At 33.0% G+C, this 23,601-nt stretch overlaps 1 protein-coding gene across 2 annotated transcripts; it reads left to right on the top strand.

The window, feature by feature from the left end:
• Positions 1 to 1,024: 1,024 nt before the first annotated feature.
• On the top strand, positions 1,025 to 22,340 carry LOC139511467 (tyramine beta-hydroxylase-like). Of its 2 annotated transcripts, none has more exons than XM_071298237.1 (10): positions 1,025 to 1,052; positions 4,561 to 4,836; positions 6,010 to 6,211; positions 7,428 to 7,560; positions 7,853 to 7,951; positions 9,304 to 9,483; positions 12,171 to 12,337; positions 12,962 to 13,205; positions 20,608 to 20,704; positions 21,607 to 22,340. In XM_071298237.1, the coding sequence occupies exons 2-10, from the start codon at positions 4,817 to 4,819 to the stop codon at positions 22,172 to 22,174; spliced, it is 1,710 nt and encodes a 569-aa protein (XP_071154338.1). In that variant the 5' UTR covers positions 1,025 to 1,052; positions 4,561 to 4,816; the 3' UTR covers positions 22,175 to 22,340. The 2 variants fall into 2 exon arrangements, with proteins under 2 accessions (XP_071154338.1, XP_071154340.1); XM_071298239.1 differs by having other exon boundaries at positions 1,027 to 1,052; positions 4,561 to 4,617.
• The last annotated feature ends 1,261 nt before the right edge of the window (positions 22,341 to 23,601 follow it).

Raw genomic sequence — 23,601 nt, 5'->3', positions numbered from 1 at the left:
TCCCGTTCGACATTTTTTTCTTGGGATGTTGATAAATTTTAAAGGAAATTTTATAAAGGGGTATACATCACCTTTTGGACATTGAACTACTTTAATGGAAGTGAGTGATAAAAGGTGTAGGTCCGGTAAGGGCCGATTTTGGACTCAAATTTCAGGTTCATCTGACGAAAGATTTTGGACACTTTTTAAACACTTAAGTGTTTATTTCAGTTGATTCAATTAGTTTATGTGAAAGATTTTAACTGATTCAGTCATTAAAAACCTTCCTATTCCAGCTTAGTTAACTAAAATGCTAAAATTGTGAAGATTTCAGTAATTTAGCATGACTTAATGATGCTAGTACCCGATATTTGTGCATTGTATTGTCAAAAACAGCACATATTTATCTAACAGAAACATTCTACTTTCTAATAAATAACTAAAATAAAATTGAGAATGGAAATGGGGAATGTGTCAAAGAGACAACAACCCGACCATTGAAAAGACAACAGCAGAAGGTCACCAACAGGTTTTTCAAAAGTTTACATTTTAACAATTTTAAAAAACTGCTATATTTTGGGGCCGAAAAGGGGTCTTACTGGACCTACTCCTTTGCTCTATCTTCAGTCGTTAGACACTTTAAAATAAGCTTGTTCAATCATAAGCATATTACAAGAAGGTTCACAAGTATTATCATAATTATGCGAACATTGTTCTAGTTGACTGTTCAACATCTTTACCAATGACTTTCATTCTTCTTCAACTGAAAAGTTAGACCCATAATCGAAAAACGATTTTTTTTTACCCATTGCACTTTACATCTCATTTTAAAACCATTGGTATATAGTTGACATGAAAAAAAGACCTTTTTCAGCAGTAGATTTGTGTTTACATTTATATCCCCTCTCCCTTGTCATTGTACAATTTCCTACACAAATATTCATTTACATACAGGGATAACAAAATACCAAATTTAGGAACCCTATTAAAAAAAATATAACATGAATGTGAAAATAATACATACATTATTTTATTAACATTAAACAGTGACAATGATTTGTCACATACACACGGCCGACACTCGGCTAACCGAGAGATTGGTCGGTTAATCTATATTGAGTATGTGGCTATATCGGCGGTTGGTCTGTTAATCGGGTTGGCTAAAGTCTGTTAAACAGATGTTATCGAGGAAATCATTGAAAATTCTGCATGTTTCATTGTATAACTTTTTAAATATATGTTTATCATAAACATTATTCATGTCTAACAAAACAATTCAATGTACTGAATCCAGTGGTGTAATGGTTATTTTTCTAGCTTCGATGTACGATCAATAAAAAGAAAAGGCGTGTTTAATACTATCAATAAATTTATACACATTTTACACACACAAAATGTACACAAAAAGACACGTTGGTTGAATTTACTTGAATGCGATATTTTGAACATCGAAAAAAGACAGGCATTATGTTTGTCAACCAAATTAATTTCATTGTGTGAAAAATCTACACAAAAATCTGTATTTTGGTGACATAAATCAATCTTTATTTAAAACCTGGTCTGTTAATGGGTCGGATGTATAAAACCCGGTCTGTTAATTGGTCTGTTAAGAGTTATGAATGGCAATAATAGTATAGTTTTATTGCTGTATGGGGTGTTATCGGATCAAACGGGTAGGCTCAAGACGAGTGGCTAAAATATACGGAAACAACACATGAGCAATGAAACATAATATATACGGAAACACTGACATGAACAATGAACAATCTAGGCAATGAATATTGAAAACTGATATAAAAAAAAGTTTAATATTAAAGTATTATTATACTTCATGTTAAAATGCCATATTTTGATTGGCGGATACGAGGGTGTTAATTTACTCTATCACATGGCTGAGCGGGTGACAACTTTTTGGAATGTCAACCTCTCGGCTAGACCAATCAAAATCGGCAGTTTAAACGACAATGAATTGAATCTACATCAAGTTATTTTATAGATAATGCTTAAAGTTCTAATTTACTATACAACGAAGCGTGGAACGACTCAAACATTTCTTTTACAATTGTTGGAAAAACATATTTCAATTGTACTTTAAAACCTATAAATCATTTTGTGTTATGCTTATTGTTGATATTAAACGCATTCGTTCACCATCGATTGGTTTCAACAGGTGATGTACATTTCATCATGTTCATTGTGATGTATATTTCTCAGCCAGATATGAGGCCTTTTGAAAGGGATATTTACCCAAAGTTTAAATAAAATAAATAACAATAACAAAATAACAACAATTGAAAATATTTTTTTTCTTGATAGCAGAGCTTTTCCCAGTTTTTGGCCGAATCCTTGTATCGTTGATATGTCACATCAATGCACTACAATTGTCTATTTACTTCACTTCTGATGATTTTTCAAATACCCGTTACGCTCACTACATAGAAAACACTTTAAAATAAAATTCATCTGTTAAAGAAAATGATGATAGGACATTCAGTATAATAAATTAAATATCACATAGCTGAGAGGGTGATAGAGCAGATCGGTACACATCGAATTATTTATATATTATCACATATTTGTTACGGATACGTTGGGTTTTGCATATGCAATAACCTCAAAATTGTTGGAGAAAAAAAGAGTATATTGTGCCCTGATTCCATATGACGTGACGTCATTGCGTCCTTAACGACAATGGCGAACAATGACGGTGCTCGTTTAATGATAATCGCATTGGACAGGAGGAATGCGATACGGTAGACTTTGTTGAGCAAATGCCATATTCCGAAATAAGTGGAAATGTGACAATTAATTTCTATGGAGTAAATGATAAAAACTAAATTTGAAAATGTGATAAAACTTTTTTGAACATTTTTAAGATTTACCTGTTATGTTTCATTAAATTGTTATAATTGAGTTTTTTTTCTTCTCTTTTCTTCAAAACTTAAATATGTGATAAATAGCTTAAAGAATAACATGTTTTTCCATATTGGCCCTGGTATCATCCCTCGACCCATATCGGCCCTCGGCTAAAGCCTCGAGTCTCGGGATGATACCAGGGCAAATATAGAAAAAGGCATGTTATAATCTATACATATTGATTTCATCCAAGAATTGTCGCATATATCATGTGGATTCTGTTTAGGTTGTCATGAATGACACTTATTTGTATCTACATTGGTAACCAGTATATAAATCAGAGATAATTAGTTATCAAAGGTACCAGGATTATAATTCAATACGCCAGACGAGAAAAAGTAGAGAAAAGTAACAGACAATTTAAAGAACATAGAAATAAACAACAACCCCAATCCAGACCCTCATGGGATACACGAGAATCTGGATGGAGACACAGAATGTAGAATAATAGATAAGGACAGTAGAAATTGATACATTACTAAAAAAGATAGAAAAAATAATACTGTTTTAGAATAAAGACATGAAACACCCCTGGGTGTTGAAACAGTAACGGATTGCTATGTACTCATATTGGTAATAAATGCTAAAAGTTTACATGCGGACAACTGCAGTTCTCCTCTGCACTTATGTAGAATGGAACTAAACGGAATAAAATGAATTAAAAGCTGCATTCGCTCCTTTCCATTTACTTCTTTAGACTGATTTGTAAACAACAGATGATTTAGTAATAGAAGAAAAGAACCAATTGGATGATGCTGACGATTTAGAGTTAAACGTCCAGTGACAAGTATCACGTGCATATAAGAACTACAACCCGTTATATGTACCCTGTGTTGTAATAGAAAGACACTTTCGGACGGATTTGAGAACGTGATACTTTGAACAGACACAAAAATTAAGGCTGAAGAAAACGTTAATAATAGATTCATGCATATTCCAGCAGGCAATTCATATCACGCTATATTGAAGTGACATACCCTTTGATAAAATGCAAAGGAAGTCAAAATAAAAATGCTCTTACTAGAAGGATACTGTTGCAGCGTATTGTCATTTTTTTTTACTCAAGAGCATCTCCGGCATTCTTAACTTTTTCAAAGGGAAAATATAAATGTAGCACAACTATTGTCGTGGCTAAATAACTCTTAACTGACACAATTTCAATTGTCCAACCCATTAACAGACTTTATTCCCATAATGTTCACTAAAAGGTGGTATTACTCACGTTATATTACAATTATGAAATATTTACTAATATCAATTTATATTTTAGAACCAAAGTACGATTTTGTGTCCTATAAATGATATCTAAAATTGTTTGTTTCGCCTTTTTTACAAAAATTGCTATGCGTATAAGCATAAATACTACATACTTGCGCGACGCCTTTTGGTTTTACTGAAAACTGCGCAGACTATGAAATGTTTTTACAGTTGTAAAATGTTCCATGATAGATATCATTTTGTCAGACACTTTTCTTTTTTTGATTTGGTTCTTATAATGTACCTAAAATCTGTATATTTAATAGATTTTAACATTTAAATTGTGCGTTTTACTCTTAACAGACGTATAACCAACCCGATTAACAGACAAACTGCCCATATAGCCGTATACTCAATATAGATTAACCGACCTATCTCTCGGTTAGCCGAGTGTCGGCCGTGATACAGCCTAACGTGTTACACGTATTAACAAGAAAAGATACTTAAGTTTAAAAGTTGTAAAATGTAAGAAACTTATTATAAGCTTAATTATGAGGATAATTTTTTTTATGGATTGGACACATTTTATTAAGTCTTCTCAGAAAAGTTAAAATGAACAATTTCCGGTTGTCGCGTTATCAGGGACTTTCTATACTAACTTAGTATGGAAAGTCCCTGGGCGTTATGAAGTGTAAACCGCAACTATATATAACTTCAGTGCATCATGTACAACGTATTGATTAGGTAAGTTTTTATTATTATGAATGTTTTATATTTGATGTATCAACGTCGTTAATTTTACGTATTCGATACCATACTGTTACTCTTATCTAAAATGATAACTCTTCCAGGGGCACCAAGTTATTTGTAGTTTGTAGTTAAGCGCTTTGTGAGGTTTCATGATGGTGATGAGGATAATAATATTATGGCATTACCATGTCGGGAAAACGACAGAATGAGACGTCAATTTAGTCGTTAATATATGGAAGCCTGGTCAGAAACAAACTCCTGGGATAGAAAGATTAGAGGCGAAGAAACCGATGACACAATCAAAATTCACAAGTCGGAGACAAACATTGACAAAAACATGACAAAAACATGACCAAAAAAACTAACAACAGCTACAAACACATAACATAGAAACTAATGTCCGAGCAACACGAAACATCACAAATTATGAAAATGAAATCGGGTCCTACTTGATATCCAACTCTATTGATACAGGGTCTATGGACGTCTTCTGATACACACATGCATGCAGACGTTGGTCAACAGTAAGCAACTGGTTTACTCTACGAAGTTGAATTAATTTCAGTGGTCAGTGGTCAGCGGACATAGCCAAACACGCAGTGTATTCATGACTTAAACGAAAAAGATATGTTCGCAGGCAAATGATCAACAGCAGATCTTGCACGTCTTACCAGATGGCTTGGCTAGAACTTGGACTTAATATCCCAGTTAATTATGCATGTCTTTGTTGTTCTTCTTCTGTCTTGTCCATCCATAGTCATTGCTTCTTGTATTGTTGTTTATTTGTTTAATATTACGATATTTTTCTATTTGAATGTATTTGATGTTGTTTTTTTTCTACATCTTAAGAATGTTGTGTTCTTCGCTAGTTCTGATTCAACTCAGGGAGAACTAGCTATATCCATAGTGGTTCAAATTGCGTTTTCTTATCGTTCGTATTGTAGAGTGTTGCGTCATTACCATTTACCCTCACGTATGTAACATGTAAAATTGTAAAATATGAATCATTGGAATGGTTAAATTTCCGTTTTGTATAGTAATTTTTTTTTTAAATCAATCTTAAATTTGTTTTACATTTGTACTGAAGTACTTTCAATATTTTGCTTAGCAGTATTCTGTTCATAGGAACAAGTATTTGCTACACATAATGTTTGGTTATGATTATAGGTTCGTCAGTAAGTTGTGTGGCCTTACTATTGTGATCAATATAGCAGTAGGCTTCCCAAGATTTCAAGATGTGATTCCTAATGGAGATAGGTTACCACATCCATGTAAACCAAATTATATATGGCATGGTGTTGGACATAGAGCAGATAGAGGCGAGGGGCCACTGAACGATTTCGGGAAGGATTTTCTTCGACTTGGAAAGGTTGGTGTAGATTATTGAATATTAAATAATCTTCTTTCCGGCCGTGTTATCATATTGGATATTCTTTATAATGTTATTTATAAAACGGAACATCCTTTAAAACAGAGGTGAAAGATATGACAAGTACGGAAGCTTTAAGAGGTTATCTGTAATAATTAACACATTACAAGTTTTAATGGAGAGGCGAAATATATAACAAGGAGCTCCGGAAACTTTTTAAAATATGTTATTTATCCTACTTAACCTTCTGTAGGGTTATACAATAAGTAGTTTTTTAGTAGTGTTTTTTTTTATTCAAGCCGGTCAGTGTCATTAGCCAAAATGTTGAGAAAATGGTTGAGGAATATAAAGAGATCATTCTACCAGAAAGATCTACATCCCATATCAATTGCATTCATTTCAAAATTCTAATGTGTTTTTATAAATCAGTTATCACAAAAAAGTTGAAATGATATTATTTTTGTTCATAATAAAAGAGCAAAATCCCAAATTTACAAAATTGACAACATGCATGGTCAATTTGACACCAAAAAGCAACAATTTTTTGAAAACATTCAAGTTAGATTTATTTAGATTGGTCCACTTCATCTTTAGTGTAAGTATAAACAATAGATTAATTTTCTTTCCCTAATACAAGCCCAAAAATTGGTAAAAATTAATTAAAAATGGGAAAATCCTAAAAAAAAAAGGAAGTAAACTTTCAAATTGCCGTAGCCATAAAAAAAATTATCATCACATTAATTACTTCTCACAGTCATATAAACCCCAAAACCATGATAAGGAAATCGTTGGCTCCATCCTTACAAAGTTGTTAAAAGAAAATTGTGTCGCTAACTTATATTCTAATTTAGGTATACATAACAATTTGATGTACAATTTTAAACAACACAATTACCAACAAATCTATATTGGGGAAAATATAAATTACGATATCCTGATCAATTCCCAGATATCATATGCAGGTATATTTGACATTCTATTTACAAATGTTATTAATCATATCTATTTTTAAATTCATAACAGTAAACATAGAGTGATCTTGTCAAAAGTGCCTACACATCTTTTATAGCTTACCATTCAATGTGTGTTTCTAACTTTTGAAGGTCACATGGAGACCTGAAGTTGTTTATTTTCACGTTCTGTGGTACTTGGTGGGTTTTCCTATCATTGACAATCATTTCACTTTTTATTATTTATTAAATGAATCTGATTCCAGAGGTGGAATAAATCTTTATGCCAGCTTGATTCTGACAAAGATGGAAGGAGTAATGGAGAAGAACTTGGTGACCCTGATTGTATTTGGACACGAGAGACAATTCCACAAAGACAAAATAATATAACACACCCAGGTTGGCACTCTCTAAAACAGCATTATATAAAAACATTTGAAAAATTGTGCATATGATCTTTCGGCAAACGAATTTCTAATTCATTTACAATGTATTTTTGCAACATCGAATTCGATATAAGAATAATGATATGTTCATTAAAAATGTAGTATTTAAGCATAAATCCTGCCATTTTGAAATTTATTGTTCAAAGTTTACATAATTCTAACTTCTAAGTATATGGAGACAAAGGAGAATTAAATGATAAAATTGAAAATATTGACTAAAAACCAAATGCATTGTATTAAAACAGGTGTTTGTGATCCTTGGGAAAGTGAGGAATGCAAGAAACAAAATGCATGGGTTGACTGTGATATAGACGAACTAAAATGTGCAGCCATCCATGAGACAAGTCAGTATTATCTTAGCATGGATGTGTTGCTATCATTCATAGTAACGGTGTTATTTTAAGTCTTAAGTCGTGTTATGATTCTTATCTTATCTTATAGGTTACAAGAGCGCAATTATTCGTAATGCATTTTCCATAGGGTACCACTAGTGTTCCGTATTTTTTTTCTCGAAGACTACACAAACTAGCGAAAAACGTGTGGCAGTTCCTGTTACTAGAAATGCCAGTGTTGCATTACAACCACAAAAAAATATAGGGTCATGCGGCTCAAATTGCCTTAAAATGCAGTTGAAAAAAATCGCCTACTTTTTTCGCTTAATGAAAAAGGCATATTTTTAATGGCTCCGACGTGCAGAAATTGAATATATTTTCTATACTTCGTAAAATGTGAATATAATTTTCGGCAATTTTTAAACCTAATTGGATAAGCTTTCGATTAAATGTAATTCCAATCCTGTATCAACCAATCAGAAGCCATATAGGATTCTATTCTGGGGTATAAAACTTGCCGGTTAAATGTAAACAAATAATTGCGCTCTTGTAACCTTATGAATGGCATAGAGATGAGTGTGCTGATCTGTGTTTGTTTATAAATTTTCCTATGTTCTTGTGTTTTTTTTATGTCTCTGATACCGGTATCATTGTTTTGAGTTTGCCTATTTAACTAATTTTTGTGTTTTTCCTTCTGTGCGCTCCTTGTACCTTTTATTTTTGCGCTAATCGATAATAAAATTGCTCTGAAATTAGTTTCACAGTTCCATCCTAAATTAGAGATTCTTGTAACAATATGTAAATGATTTTTTTACTCAACATTATGTTGTTTTTTTTAAATTGACGTAACCCTGCTACTCACTGTGTTATAAAATGAAACACACTCACTAGCCCCATATTAGATATACAGGGTCTCAAGTATTTTCTTTTTACCAATGATATTTATAAAATATATAGGAGTTGAGATTCATATATTATTATATATACACATTGTCAGAACTATGTCAGTTAACAAATTTAAACAGATACATACTTTAAAAAAAAAATCAGTTCTACACAAGAACTATGAAGCTCAAAATTAAAAATTAAAAACCTTTTTTTCCTGATTATTTCAGTTTAATATTTCAAGCAAGACCCGGCATTTGTGTGTCAATTCTTTAAAACATGCTCTCCAACCTCTAATGCACGAAGAGTTCTATATTTTGCTTTATGCAAAGGATATCATATGCATTATAAACACTGACTCAGATGTGGACAACTTTACTACGAAACAGCAACCCAATGGCACTAATGATTAGAACAAACTTCACAGAAAACGAAAATGCTAGGTTTAATTTTATTTTGATTTATTTTCCTTTTTTCAGGTGTAATGAATATTACGATTCGAATGCCCGAGACCAAGGTACCAAACACAGAGACTAACTACATGTGCACTACGTTTGATTTACCAAGTGATGGAGACTTTCACATGATTGCCAGTGTGCCTTACATTGACAATATTTATGTAATGCATCATATGTTGTTGTTTGGGTGTGAAGATACAGGTAACAAAATTGTTATGTTGTTGTTTGGATGTAAAGATACAATTATAAAAAAAGTAAAATATCAAAAAACCGAACTCCAATTAAGGAAAATTCAACACGGAAAGTCCCTTATCAAATATTAAAATCAAAAGTTTAAACATCATCAAAGAAATGGAAAACAACTGTTATATTCCTGAATTGGTACAGGCATTTCTTTATTTAGAAACTGATGGATTAAATTGTAAATAATTCATATGTTGTTGTTTGGGTGTGAAGTTACAGGTAAAATAACTTTAATTTTGCTTTATATGTACATTATGATATTAACACAAGAAGATATGGTATGACTGGAGACAACTACCCGCCAAAGTTCAAACAATGTAGATCTTTCTTAAAAATAAGAGTAATCAAGAATCAAAGCAAAAAAACTGTTAAATTGAAAAGGAAACCAGTGACTAGAAGTATCACTCTTCCCCTTAATGTTTCCAAAGCTATCTGCCAGCGTTGAAATTACAATCAAACATATAGCTTATAATTAATAATGAACATCGATAACAATTAAAAATTGTTGAAGGTCGTCAGTTCCACCTGTAAAGATCTATTTTGATTTGAAAATATTCAAATTTGGTTTAAAATGTAATTTCCAGCATCAAAAGATAGCTAATTGTACACTGATTCTAAAAATGTATGGTTTCTATACAATTTTTCTTTAATAAGGGAGATGATTTGTTATACTGGTTTGAAAATGTTACTTCCAGTATTATTTGAATGATTACTTGACACTGATTTCAAAATTATATGGTTCTATATATTTTCATATTAAACAAGTGCAAAAATAGATACTTCCGGTTTATACAAGGTCAATTCCGGTTCGCTTTTCTAATGTCAAACGGCTTGCAAAAATTGCCATTGCTTTATCGTGTATACATATGAGGTAAAAACATAGGTCAAAATATAGAACGTCAAATTAAATGTGACCTTGAGCTCAATTTCAAGGTCATAAACCAAGAACCTCAAACCAAAAGACCCTAAGTCTTAATTATATATGATTAATGAGTTATGTCAACATACGCATAGTTTTACAATTCAAGAGTGGAGAAAATTCTGATTTAATGTAAGCGTACTCTGTATACCAAAATGTATGTATTACGACATATGGCAACACACAATTTAGTAAAAATATGTTGTCGATATCTTAGACGGTTTTGGGAAAGAAGTGAAAATAAGCCAAAATCAAACTTTAGAATATGACCTTTACCAAATTTTTTTGGACCAAGGACCTCAAATCAAATGAACTGAGGTCTCTATCACTTATGATTTACCAGTTACAAATACATTTTACTTATTTCAAATACAGAAGGGGAAATAACTCTCATATGGAGTCTCCAGACCACTTCAGTCAAAATTATTCTTAAGATCCGTAGGTTCTAGCAAAAGATGGTGAAATAATTTTGTCGAAGGAGATGTGCACACAAGAAAAACAGTTTGTGAGGGGATTACTCTTACAATGAAAGGTGTTTGTCTACACAGGGTCGGTTTCAAAATTGCAATAATTGTTGGATATCAAATGCAAAAAGTTCAAGCGACATCTTGCGAAATCACTAAGCACTGTAAAAAAAATGTGGCGGAAAAAATTATAATCAGAATAAAACCAATAGGTCTTTCCACAGATAAGTGGACAGACCTAATTAAGTTTTCATACATTCCTCCTGTCAGCTTAACGGATGGTCACTCAGAATGAACCATATTGCAGACATGACCAGTGAAGAACAGATACCGCATTTAGGTTTTAAAAATCATATGTCTTAGCTAAGGTCGTTTTCACATCTACTTTAGAAAACACAGCTAAGATGTATACTTTCTAAAGCCGTAAGTTTCAAAACACTTTTAACCAGTTTTGTCATGTTGTCCATAAAAAACTAAATCTATTTTATTGACAAACAAACAAGCAAGATACATCTCAGTATTCATATACCTCTATAGTTGTTCTGGAAGATGTTTACATAAACTATGAAACTTCTGTATATATACATAGAATAATACATGGCAATATCCGTATCGCATGCTGTATCACCACAAGAAACTAAAATCAGTCCCGAGGGCCGAAGGTCCCGAGGGCTGATATTGGTCGAGTGGTGACACAGCATTCGATACGGATTTTGCCATGTATTACTCTGTTTATCATATATTTTAACAGAATTAGATACATGGAATATCCGGTGTTTTTTTTTTAATCGTCCGAAAATATAAGCAAGAAAAGGAAATTATGATTTTCCTGTATTTTTACAATTCCTTTATTTGCTGAATATCCAAATCGTAATGTCTCCTATAACCTTATTACATTCTCATTATCCTCTTTAGTTTAGACCATGAATTTAAATAATTCACAAAGTAAACGATACTGTCCTATCATGTCAGCCACATATTTTAATTAAAAAAAATAAAAAAAATATTACCAAGTAAAAACATGACTGATTTATATCAAACTAGTTGAAATGATAGGACATTTTTTTAGTGGGAACAGCATCTGGACCTCATAGATCAAATGACGTCACGCCAGGTATGCAATATGGGGTATGCGATACGGGTTTAGCTATGCGATACGGGATATGCGATACAGGGTAGACGATACAGACTTGAAAAAGGAACCTTTATTAGATATTCAAAATGGCTGTATTTTGTACTAAATATATGATAAATATATATAGATTACGTCAAACAGATCAACCCAAATAAACCTGAGCCATGTCTGATGGGACTAAGAGACTGCAATGACATTATAAGTGTATGGACTGTGGGATATGCTGGACATTGTGCGTTAAAAGAATTTGGATTTAGAATTGGCGTGAAGGGATATAAACGTGTTGTACTTCAGGTTAGTACTGCGCAGTCGAAATACGGTGCAACAAAAGTGTTTGAATATAGAATTGGTGTGAAGGAACATTCACGTGTTTAACCTCAGGTATAAGTACGTACACTGTTAGATCTGCCGAATAATGTGTGCTAAAAGAGATTGAACATAGCATAGCATCGGATAAACTAAATAGTGTGCAACGAAAGCGTTTGGTGTGAATGGTTACGAAAAAAATCATCACTATGTAACAAAATTAACCTTGGGAAAGGGACATTACAGTCTTGTTCACAGAACATAAAGCATAAGTGTACGATGGTAAATGTTTCTAACTCCACCTTATAAAAATATCCTGCAGTTTGATTGGTTGATAATTTGTGCATTTTACTCTATTTCTTTTTTAGCCTGTGATCAGGTGATTAGTCAAATATTGTATGAATAATAGATAATCAAATACGTTTATAGTTGATTTGTGGAGTTTTTAAATTTGCACAAATTCATTTTATATTTCCCCTATTTCTACTTGCATCAACTGAGTAATGTTGATAATTCACCACTGAAATTTAATAGATACATATAAGAATGTTTATAATCTTTTGAAGAAAAATTAAGATCGGTAAAAGTTTAATATAACAGCACTTGTTTTAGACTCACTGGAATAACCCAGAGTTGAAAGATAGTTATGTCGATAGCTCTGGTCTAACGCTTTATTATACAAATAAACTAAGACCAAATGATGCAGCAGTGATGCGGATTGGCAGTAGCTATTTTGAATTGCCACCAGGAAGATCGGAAGTGGAAGTTGTTGGAACATGCTCGTCGCAATGTAGCAAAGCGCAGTTAAAAGGTCCAATCTATGTCACTGCAGCAGGAAATCATATGCATTATTTGGGTGAGTTTTTGTGTTGGAGATTGTTTATATTTGATAATTTCAGACCTATATTATTTCTATTTACATGTCTATGTTTTCCTACCGAAGATCGATGGTTCTCTCCAGGCAATCAGACTTTTTCCGTCAATAAAAACTGACCTCATCGAAAAGCACAATAGTGTTAGAAATGGCATTAAATACCAATTAATCAATCCATCAATCAATCTATTTACAAGTAAAGATGAAACGTCCACTTGTGTAAATTCGGTGCATTCTCAAAATCTATATGTTATCATTGGTCAACTTATTCTTTAGTATAGTTAACTGAACTAAGTTAAACCTTATAGCAGAGTGATTAGTGTTTTATAATTTAATGGATTTTAATACTTTTTACAAGATGCTTCGTTTTGATGTTGCTGTTTCTTGTACAAATGTTCAACTAAGTTGATATTTGTAATTGTCTTTCAAACGGAAATTTAATCCATTGCATAATCTTAAGCCCCAGTCCCACTAGACCACGATCGAACCACGCTCACCGCGATCTGAAATAAATTTAGATCGTGGTGAGGTCGCGGTATGAGCGGCATTAAATGTTAATTTTCGTTGCTTTCACGATACTACTACGTCCTAATTACGCTTCTACAACGATCCCGTTACGATTAAACCACGTTCTCACCACGCTTATTCTGCGACCTCACTACGCTTATAAAGATCTTTCTACGCTCTTCACGTTCTCACTACGACCATACCACGAGTTATCCGATTGCAACATTCTTACCACGATTATACTACGTTCATACCGCGATCGTACTACGTTCTCAGCAATACAGTCAATATCGTGTTTCATATCAATATAGTTCCATTCCTTTTGTTTCTGATTGAAACGGAGATTTCTCGGAAAAAAATACAGTCATGCCACCAAAATCTACTAGAACACGTGGGCGTGGTGGTAGGGGTTGATGTAGAGGCAGAGGGAGCAAAGTATGAACGCCATACTAAACTCCAAATAGTACACAAGAAACAAAAATTAAAAATAGTACAAGAGTAACAAAGGCCAGAGGCTCCTGACTTGGGACAGGCGCAAAAATAGTGGGGTTAAACATGTTTGTGAGATCTCAACCCTCCCCCTATACCTCTAGCCAATGAAGAAAAGTAAACGCATAACAATACGCACTTTAAAATTCAGTTCAAGAAAAGTCCGAGTCTGATGTCAGAAGATGTGACTAAAGAAAATAAACAAAACGACAATAATACACAAATAACAACAGACTACTAGCAGTTAACTGTCATGCCAGCTCCAGACTTCAATTAAACTGATACTATACACATAAGTAGTATAATACTTGTCATCAAGAGATGGCGGAACGACCAATCAAACCTAGATTACAACCTATTGCTGGTCCATAAAGTTCAAATGACGATATTTTAGTGAACGATAGCAGAGATGACACAGATATGTCAATATATATAAGAAGATGTGGTATGAGTGCCAATGAGACAACTCTCCATCAACGTAAAAATCTATAAAAGTAAACCATTATAAGCGAAGGTACGGCCTTCAATACGGAGCCTTGGCTCACACCGAACAGCATGCTATAAAGGGCCCCAAAAAATACTAATGTTAAACCATTTAAACGGGAAAAACCAACGGTCTAATCTATATAAAACGAGAAGCATGGTTGAGCCGTTAGAGCAAATGGATAAATACATTCAGACAAACAAAATCTAGGGAGTTTTTTATATATGTTTTATGTGAAAATGACAATAAAAATGATGGTCGTAGTGTGAACGTAGTAAGGTCGTGCGAAGAGCGTGATGAGGACGGCAAGGGCGTACTAGAATCGTACTATGGTCGTGAACAGCGTGGTAAAGTCGTAATGGAAGCGTAGTTGGGTCGCGGTGAGAACGTGATGGTCGTAGTAAGGTCGTGATAACGTCGCTGTGAGATCGTAGCGCAATCTCTCCGAATAGAATCACGCTTTCGCTACGCTCTCGCTACGATTGTACAGCGACCTTTGCGATCTTACTACGATCTTAGTGCGATCTCACTACGCTTCTACTACGACCTAATTTCGCCACGACCGCACCACGATTGTTTTGAACATGTTCAAAGTTGGCCACGCTCTTCACGATCTTTATAGTGCGGTGACAGAAGTGTAAAAAGTCGTCTAGATCGCGAGTTTAATCTCCCCATATAACACACGGCTAAAAATGGTCTTAACTTAAAGACAAATATGTCTTCTTTAATTTTTGCCCTGTCGTCAGAATTTCGTACGGTCACATTTTTCTAAAAAGTCGTTTAAATGACTAGTAGTATATTGGAGAGTTTCAACCCCCCTTTTTCAAAATGAAAAATTGTGTATGTTTGCTTTCATTTAATTGAAATAGTTTTTCCTGAAGCTATTTTTATATGTCAAAATATTCTATTTAGTATTTTATTTTCTTCTAATCTATAAAATTTGCGAAGTTTGGACTGTTTAAAATTGAGGTAATTTTTATTGCAAATTCAGACACAAACTTTAGTTTCTTCTTCATAGAAGTAATACAAAAAATCCCATAATATTTTAAGCATATAGTATTTCATAAAACTAATAAGTGATAAAAATTTCGGAACTAAAATATGAAAAAAACCTTAAGAAATCAATGGAAAAAGAATGGACTAAAAACTTCAATTTCAACACGGAACTTAATCTCTTGCCTTCCGTCACATTTTGTGTATTAGTCAACAATTTGCTCTCAACTGATATATGAAATTACTACCTTTTTCGCTATATTATACACATATTTTCAATTAAAGTGCACATATATGCCACATACTTTGTTTGTATATGTTTATATTCTATGTTTTTTTTGTTATAAAACATCAAATATACTTGTCAGAAAAGTCTTATTGTAAAATCAAAGTAATTGACGGATTATTTCAGTAAATATTCCGTGATATGTCAAGTCCGTTGCAACTTGTTCCATTAAGTCCAAAGAAAAGACAAAAGTCGTTCAATTTTATGCAGTGCTTATTATGCCAAAAAAAAAAAAAAACTCGACTGGAAGTTTGAGTCAATTTACCCATACAGGGAAGTCGTTTTTGTATCTGCATCAAATAAAAGATTGGATGAGGTGAACATCAAGATGTTTCATGCACAGGCACTTGTTTTTGTTAATATGGGTTTACTATCCATACCCGCACGAAAAATCACCTTAGTGATTTTCCGTACGGGTATGGATAATAAACCCCATATTGACAGAAACAAGTGTCTGTGATTTCATGCGATTGCTGTAAATTTGAAGAACTCCGTGCAGGCAGTTTATCATCGTTCATGCTACAAAAGTTACACAAGTTAACATATGTGCGCCCTCTTTTAGAGCGAGGAAGCTTCTTATCTGATTTTTAATGACGACATACAATTATTGGACTGTTGTTCTCAGCTTCGAGTATTTGTATGCGTTGTAGAATGCAGTCGTTCAACAGGAGAGCTTGTATATTTTGGTGCAACAAAACATTTTAGAAATATCAAAAACTACTGAAGTTTGAATCAGATGAGCGTATGAAGAATAATTTATCCGTGTCAGATAAAGTTCAAATTGAAATAGTTTTTTCCGTCCATCTTTTAAACTTCAAGCTCTCTGTTAATTTGGCTGCATTACAAATCATTTGCTAAAAACAAAAAAAGACAAAAATAAAATCCAAACCCGTGGAATCAGATATCGCAGATCACGATACTGCTTTTACTAATTTTATTTTGGCTATTGACAACGATTTAATGGTCATTTCTCGTTACACCGTTACTTGATAAATATAGATCTTTTCTTCCGAGTGACTCTAGTTCAGTTAAAATATTCTACTTGTAACATGCGGTCTAAACTTATTGATTTCTATAGAAATTCAGTTGTCAAACAACTTCAACAAGTTCAAGGCAAATATAACATAACATATAGTAGCAAAATAACTATTTGAGATGCCATATCAACTGTTAGGCAATTGAAAACTGACCTCGAAATCGCAATGTCAACGGTAATAGACACAAATAACGGATAGATATTTCATTCTGCAAGTATACTTAGAAAAGACATCGAAACTCTCAAGAAGAATACCCAACTTTGGATGAATTGTCTCTTCTTTCTTAAATATAGTCAATGCCTTCGTATTTATTGCAGTTCATTTTATAGTTACTCGATGAAACTGCATACAGCCAAGACTATTCTCAGGAATTCGCACCAGAGAAATTGTGTAAATGCTAAGCAATTGTTAGTCAATCGTTTGTGTGGCCAATTTTGTTTTACTCTTTTTCGTTTAGGATTAGCTTTACAAATGTATCATGAGTTTGGTTCAAAACACCTTGTTGAAACATTGAATGCAAATGGATTTTATGCTTCTTAAAGTAAAGTGCGACGCTATCTAATGTGTTGCCAACTATGACATTGAGCGAATTGAAGATAGTGTGTACATCTAGAAAAATGTTTCCTCAGATCTTTGCAGACAGGCATATGGATGTCATCACACCTTCCTAAACCCCCTTGTAGATCTCTGTTTAATCTTGGATGAATTGATAGAGGTGGTTTGAAGCTGGTATTTTTTTAGGAACAAATGTCTTCGGACTTCCTACAATACCTTGTCTATACTTGTAAAGAAAAACTCAAAATAACGTGTTTGCTTTGAGCAAAACCTTTCATGTGCAGACCTGTGGCCATGAGTGGAATTAGTAGAAATATTAAAACATGTCTTGTGACGGTTGATGAAAATGAAGATGATGAAGATAACGGTTGATTTGGTATACAGCTTGTTGCACTGGTACACCCAGGTTAGGGGAGTGTTGGCGCGCCCTTTAAAAAGTTAAACCCCGCCACATTCTGTATGTGTCAGATTCAAGTCACGAGAAGGTAATGCAGTGTTTGTCGTTTGTTTCTATATACTTATTTGTTTGTTTCTTACTTATTTTGTAAATTAATCGGGCCGTTAGATTTTTCGTTTGTTTTACATTATTTATTTCGGGAATTGAAGACTATGCAGTATGAATTTTACTTATTGTTCGTACAGGACCTATAATCATAAGTTAATTTATGTCTCATTTTGTGTCATTTGCAATCATATCACATCTTCTTTTTTTTATATGGAATACTTTTGAAGTTTGTGGTACGTTGCAAGGTAAAAAAAAAAGGGGGATATAGGTTCAAAACCTATAATGTAATAGATTTAAACCAGAGTAAAATACACAACAACAGATAATACTATGGAAGCAGTAATAATTGTGAAAACAAAGCAAAAGCAACGAGTAGTCTATAAAAAAACATGAAGTATCCGACAATTCAATTTGAGGTCATATTTGACTGTAGTGTTCTATTGCTTTGGATTGATACCTCACCCAATATGATAGTTTAAAAAATAATTTCAAAGTATTGCCCTGCATGACACTTGATGTTTACCTGAAATTGAAATTTGTCATAAGGTTAAGGTACTCTAAACATTTTATAGGTTAAAAACTTGATTTTTGAAGTTTTGTTTATAAAACGTCGTTTTATGATTTTTTTTGATAAACAAAATCTCAATCATTAAGGTTTATGTATAATAACAAACATTACTAAAGCCAAAACAGTATCATTTGTATTTAGGTAGAGTTTAGAAATATAACAAAATGTCAAAATTGAAACCCTCCTAAATTTTCACAGATTTTAACTTATGACCTTTAACCTCAATTTAAAAAAAATGTGACCATATCAAGTCTTGACGACAGGCATATTATTATAGTACACGATTTCCTCTTTCCAATGATATATTACATAGGTGTGTGTTCGGTGGGGAGATTAAAGTAAAAAAAATCTGCCTTCAGTCACCGCACTATTAAGACCTTACCACGACCGTGGTACGACCTTACTGCGACCTACACGATCGTACCACGATCATCAAAATTTGCATTTTTTCACAGATCGTAGTGCGATCGTAGACTAGTGGGACTGGGGTATTAATAAAAATATGACCAGAAAGTTTGGAGGAACTAGAATTATATCAATGTTCTTACGTTTTTAGACATGTTGTTGTAGTCTTTTATATTTGTTAATTCGCGTTCAGTGGTTGTCGTTTGTTAGTGTGGGTTATAAGGGATTCTTGTTTCTCTTTTTTTTTGTATAGATTAGACCGTTGGTTTTTCCGGTTTTACACTTGTAATTTTTAAGGACCCTTTATAGCTTGATGTTCGGTGTGAGCAAAGGCTCCATGTTGAAAACCGTATTTTGACCTATAATAGTTAACTTTTACAAATTGTGACTTGGATGGAAATTTGTTTCATAAGCACTCATAAATTATATCTAATGTATGGGTGATGTTTATAAAATAGGAATAACTCTACTAAGATTTAACTGACAATTTCATTCATGTTGACATATTTGTCTTCTCCTGCCGATAAGTTTTCTTTTCAAAGTAAATTACAGTTTTCAAGGTAACAGGGGAAAATGCCAGGAAAAAACCATTAGATGGCAACAACTCTAATTATTAGTCGACCGAAGATTTGTACAATACCACTTATTTGTAAATCTTGTCGTTTCAAGTATTTGAAGGTTCTATAACAATTTATTACAAAATGGTTCAAATTTGTAATTCAAGGGCCATAGCTTTATAAGAAGTCGTTAAAAACTAGTCTTTAACGGCTTGACCTCAACATTCTGAACATTTTAGCATGTCAGATGTTCTCTATTTCTAGCGGGGTTTTAAACTAATAGGCAAAACTTAAGCGTCTGCAATCTTGGTTGGAAGGCGGAGGTCATCGGACATATCCCCTACGTAACCCAATGAGGATTGTAGCCAAGTTTGGTTAAATTTGGCCTAGTAGTTTCAGAGGGTAAGCAGATCCTGCTCCACATGTGGCACCCGTCGTGTTACTTATGTGATAACCTGTGTCACATGTGGCATCTGCTGTGTTGCTAATGTATACACAGTAAATTCGGGGATTTTTCATGATCAGTTTTAACTTTTAGTTGACGAGGAGAAAAAGCGGACGGGATTATGGTTACAATATTTGAAACATATCAATTGACATCTGTGTAGTTGGACAGTCAAAACGAAATTTTAAAAGTAACTACAAATTACACGTATACTGCACAAATATATGGAAAAAGCAAACATCCCTGACCAGATGCATTCCATGGGACAGATGACAGAGGCATAAACTTGAAAACCTATAATGGCGTTAAACTTCTTCTCTTCACTGAGATAATTAATGGGAAAATTTAACAGCCTTCCTGAAAAAATTCTTTAAAAACCCTTGATAATTAAAATTATTAGTATCACAGTATCAAAGTAAAGGGCAGCGGCAAAGACTATCACCGCACGTGCGTTTTAACCTTTAAGACGAGGATACAAGGCCACCAATAAATGGCAATTTAGGAATATAACTATATCAAGAAGTTTGGTTTCAGAATGCTTGTTTATTTACAGGTGAAAAACAGAAGATAGAGTTGATACGTAATGGCACAAAAATTCAAGATATTACAAACGAAGAACATTATAATTATGATAAACCAGTCACGCACAGGTATCGTTTATGTCTCTTACTACAAATAACTTGCTATAATCTAAATTTGATTTTCGAACTGAAAATGAACAGTGATATTTAAAGGTGAAATAGAATAGACTTGTTAAATAGTGTACTGTGTTAAATAGTTATCAAAGGTACAATGATTATAATTTAGTACGCCAGACGCACGTTTCGTCTACATAAGACTCATCAGTGACGCTCATATCAAAATATTTATGAAGCCAAACAAGTACAAAGTTGACGAGCATTGCGGATTCCAAAATTCCAAAAAGTTGTGCCAAATACAGCTAAAGTAATCTATGCCTGGGATAAGAAAATCCTTAGTTTTTCGAAAAAGACCAATTTGTGTTACACTGAAAACAAAGCATTAATCTAAATATAATCAAGGAAAAGATTCATTTCGAAACGTTAAAAGTATCCATTAATTTATCAATATCTACACTTCTTTGATAGACCACATTTAGTTCTCAGCAGGCATTCATTTGCTTCAAGTTTATGGCCCCATTTTGTATTTTTGGTTAGATTTACAAGTTTGACTAGTCTTAAGATAAGTTTCTTTTTCCAAATTCATGTTTCAAAAAATAATTTTGTATTAATTTTATCTAAATTGATTGTGGATTTTAATGGTCATTGATTTCATTGTTTAGTACGTCAACAGACAGAAGCAGACTGAGCAATAACAATTTCCGAGATGGAAGTTAACATAGTTTCAGCTTCTCTGTTTTATTGTTTTACCCTATGATAAGCGGTCAATTGTGGTTTTGGAAAGTGAAATAACAGAAAAATCATTCAGTGGGCGCACTACTCTAAAAATAACAAAAGTTTACTCATTCGAAGATCAAGACAAAATTACCAATCGAGTTACAAATCAATGCTGTATGATTTTATTTCTGTTGTAGTTTTAAAATCCCAATTGAAGTACAACCTGGAGATGAATTGAAAACTACCTGTGTGTTTAAAACCACATCTAAACTAAATTATACTTACTATGGACAAGGTACAAATGACGAAATGTGCTATGGATTTTTGATAATTTATCCTGCAAGGAATGTGAAACGAAAATTTTGTACATCTTGGAAAAGCATTCCAGTATGTGAACTGAAAGCTCCAATAGTCAGAGGTTGTCAAACAGCAAAATTTACAAATTTATCAAATCCCGAATTTACTGAAATGAGAAATGCTGTAAAAGATCATTGTTCTACAAACGATACCTGTTTAGAGAAATGTAAAGACCAACTAACAATCATTAACAATCATACATGCATGAACGGAGATGTAGGACTATACATTAAGTACAGGTTAATTAAATTAAATGACCCTAGTGTTACAGATTTCTATCATGGAATTCAATCATGCTCCAAAGAGCTTAAAACTAATTTATCACCAGCACCTGCATCGAAATCGAGCAGAATTCTTCAATTGCACTTTGTAGTTATGTTTGTTTGCATTGTCATGTTCATCACATAAATCAATGTTAACTTGGTTATCATGTTTTTCACAATAATGTATGTAAACAAAGTAATCATGTTTGTCACATCAATCAATGTAAACATGTTTTATCACATGAATCATGTTATATCACATATCAATGTAAACACAGTTATCGTGTTTATCACATAAATCAATGTAAACAGTTATCATGTTTATCCCACAAATGAATTTTACACAGTTATTGATGATTTGCAGCTATTACAATACAATACTTTGATAGAATTCATTCCTTTCCTGATAAATAATTTCATGAAATATTGTACACAAACTGCTCAATGCAAACTGATTTATAATGGCTTTGTTATATGTTGATTGTGAAATAATGGCACAACATGTTAAACAACAGAATCTTACTTAGTATACAAGTAAAATTCTATTTTAGCTTTAGATAAACAAAAAAAGGAAGATATGGTATGACTGCCAAGAGAAAGCTCTTCTCAGGAGACAAAATGTCACATAAAATAACATAATAGGTCACCGTACGGCCTTCAACAATGAGCAAAGCCCATACCTCATATTCAGCTATAAAAGGCACCGAAATGACAAATGTAAATCAATTCAAACGAGAAAAATGTACAAAAATAAATCAACCAAAAACAGATATGTTACATGAATCATGAAAATAGTTGAAACTGTTCGGTTTTAGACGCCAAGAGCTATGCGTCAACAATTACCCCACAAATTACTAAAATAAAATTAAAACAGTGGACCAAAACAAATGACATGGTATATCAAGGGAGCACCTCGCGTCTTTCTTAAAAGGGAATGCAACTGAATAATTAAATATGAGTAAAATCATAAAAATGCTGAACTCAGAGGAAAATCTAATCGGAAAGTCCATAATCACATGGCAAATTCAAATGACAAAACACATCAAAAACGAATGGATGTGTTATTTCATATACATGTATACAAAATTCTAGTGGCAATCGGATTTTTTTGGGTGTACCCTTATTAATATCTTACCTTATCTTATACATCTCAGTTATCTTATATACAATTGTTTTCATCTTTATTTGATTTGAAATGATAAAACGGTATATGTTCAAATGTAAAATCCAAAAAATTTGAAATAACTGACCCATTGACATTTTACCTTTATAAAAAAAGTGACTTATTATAGCGGCGCAGCCAGCGGCATGTCGGCCTTTATTCATATAGGAGGATATCACGACCGCACCCCCCCCCCCCCCCCCCCGGCCGTCATTGTACAAATTTAATACGCACATTTTATATCTATTATCTATTATTTAATGCATGTATATTATATCATTGATTGTTAGTAAATATTAATTATCGGTAAGAGTTCACAATGCTAGTGATTTTTTGAAAAATTCTTGGAACCCCAAAGAATAGTTCTAAAATAATAAAAAGTAAAATAACAAACATACCTATATCCAAGG

Source organism: Mytilus edulis, chromosome 2 (genome assembly GCF_963676685.1).
Source record: "Mytilus edulis chromosome 2, xbMytEdul2.2, whole genome shotgun sequence".
In the NCBI taxonomy this organism is placed as follows: domain Eukaryota; kingdom Metazoa; phylum Mollusca; class Bivalvia; order Mytilida; family Mytilidae; genus Mytilus; species Mytilus edulis.
The sequence above is the reverse complement of the archived record's forward strand: the minus strand, read 5'-3'. Positions and strand labels throughout refer to the sequence as shown.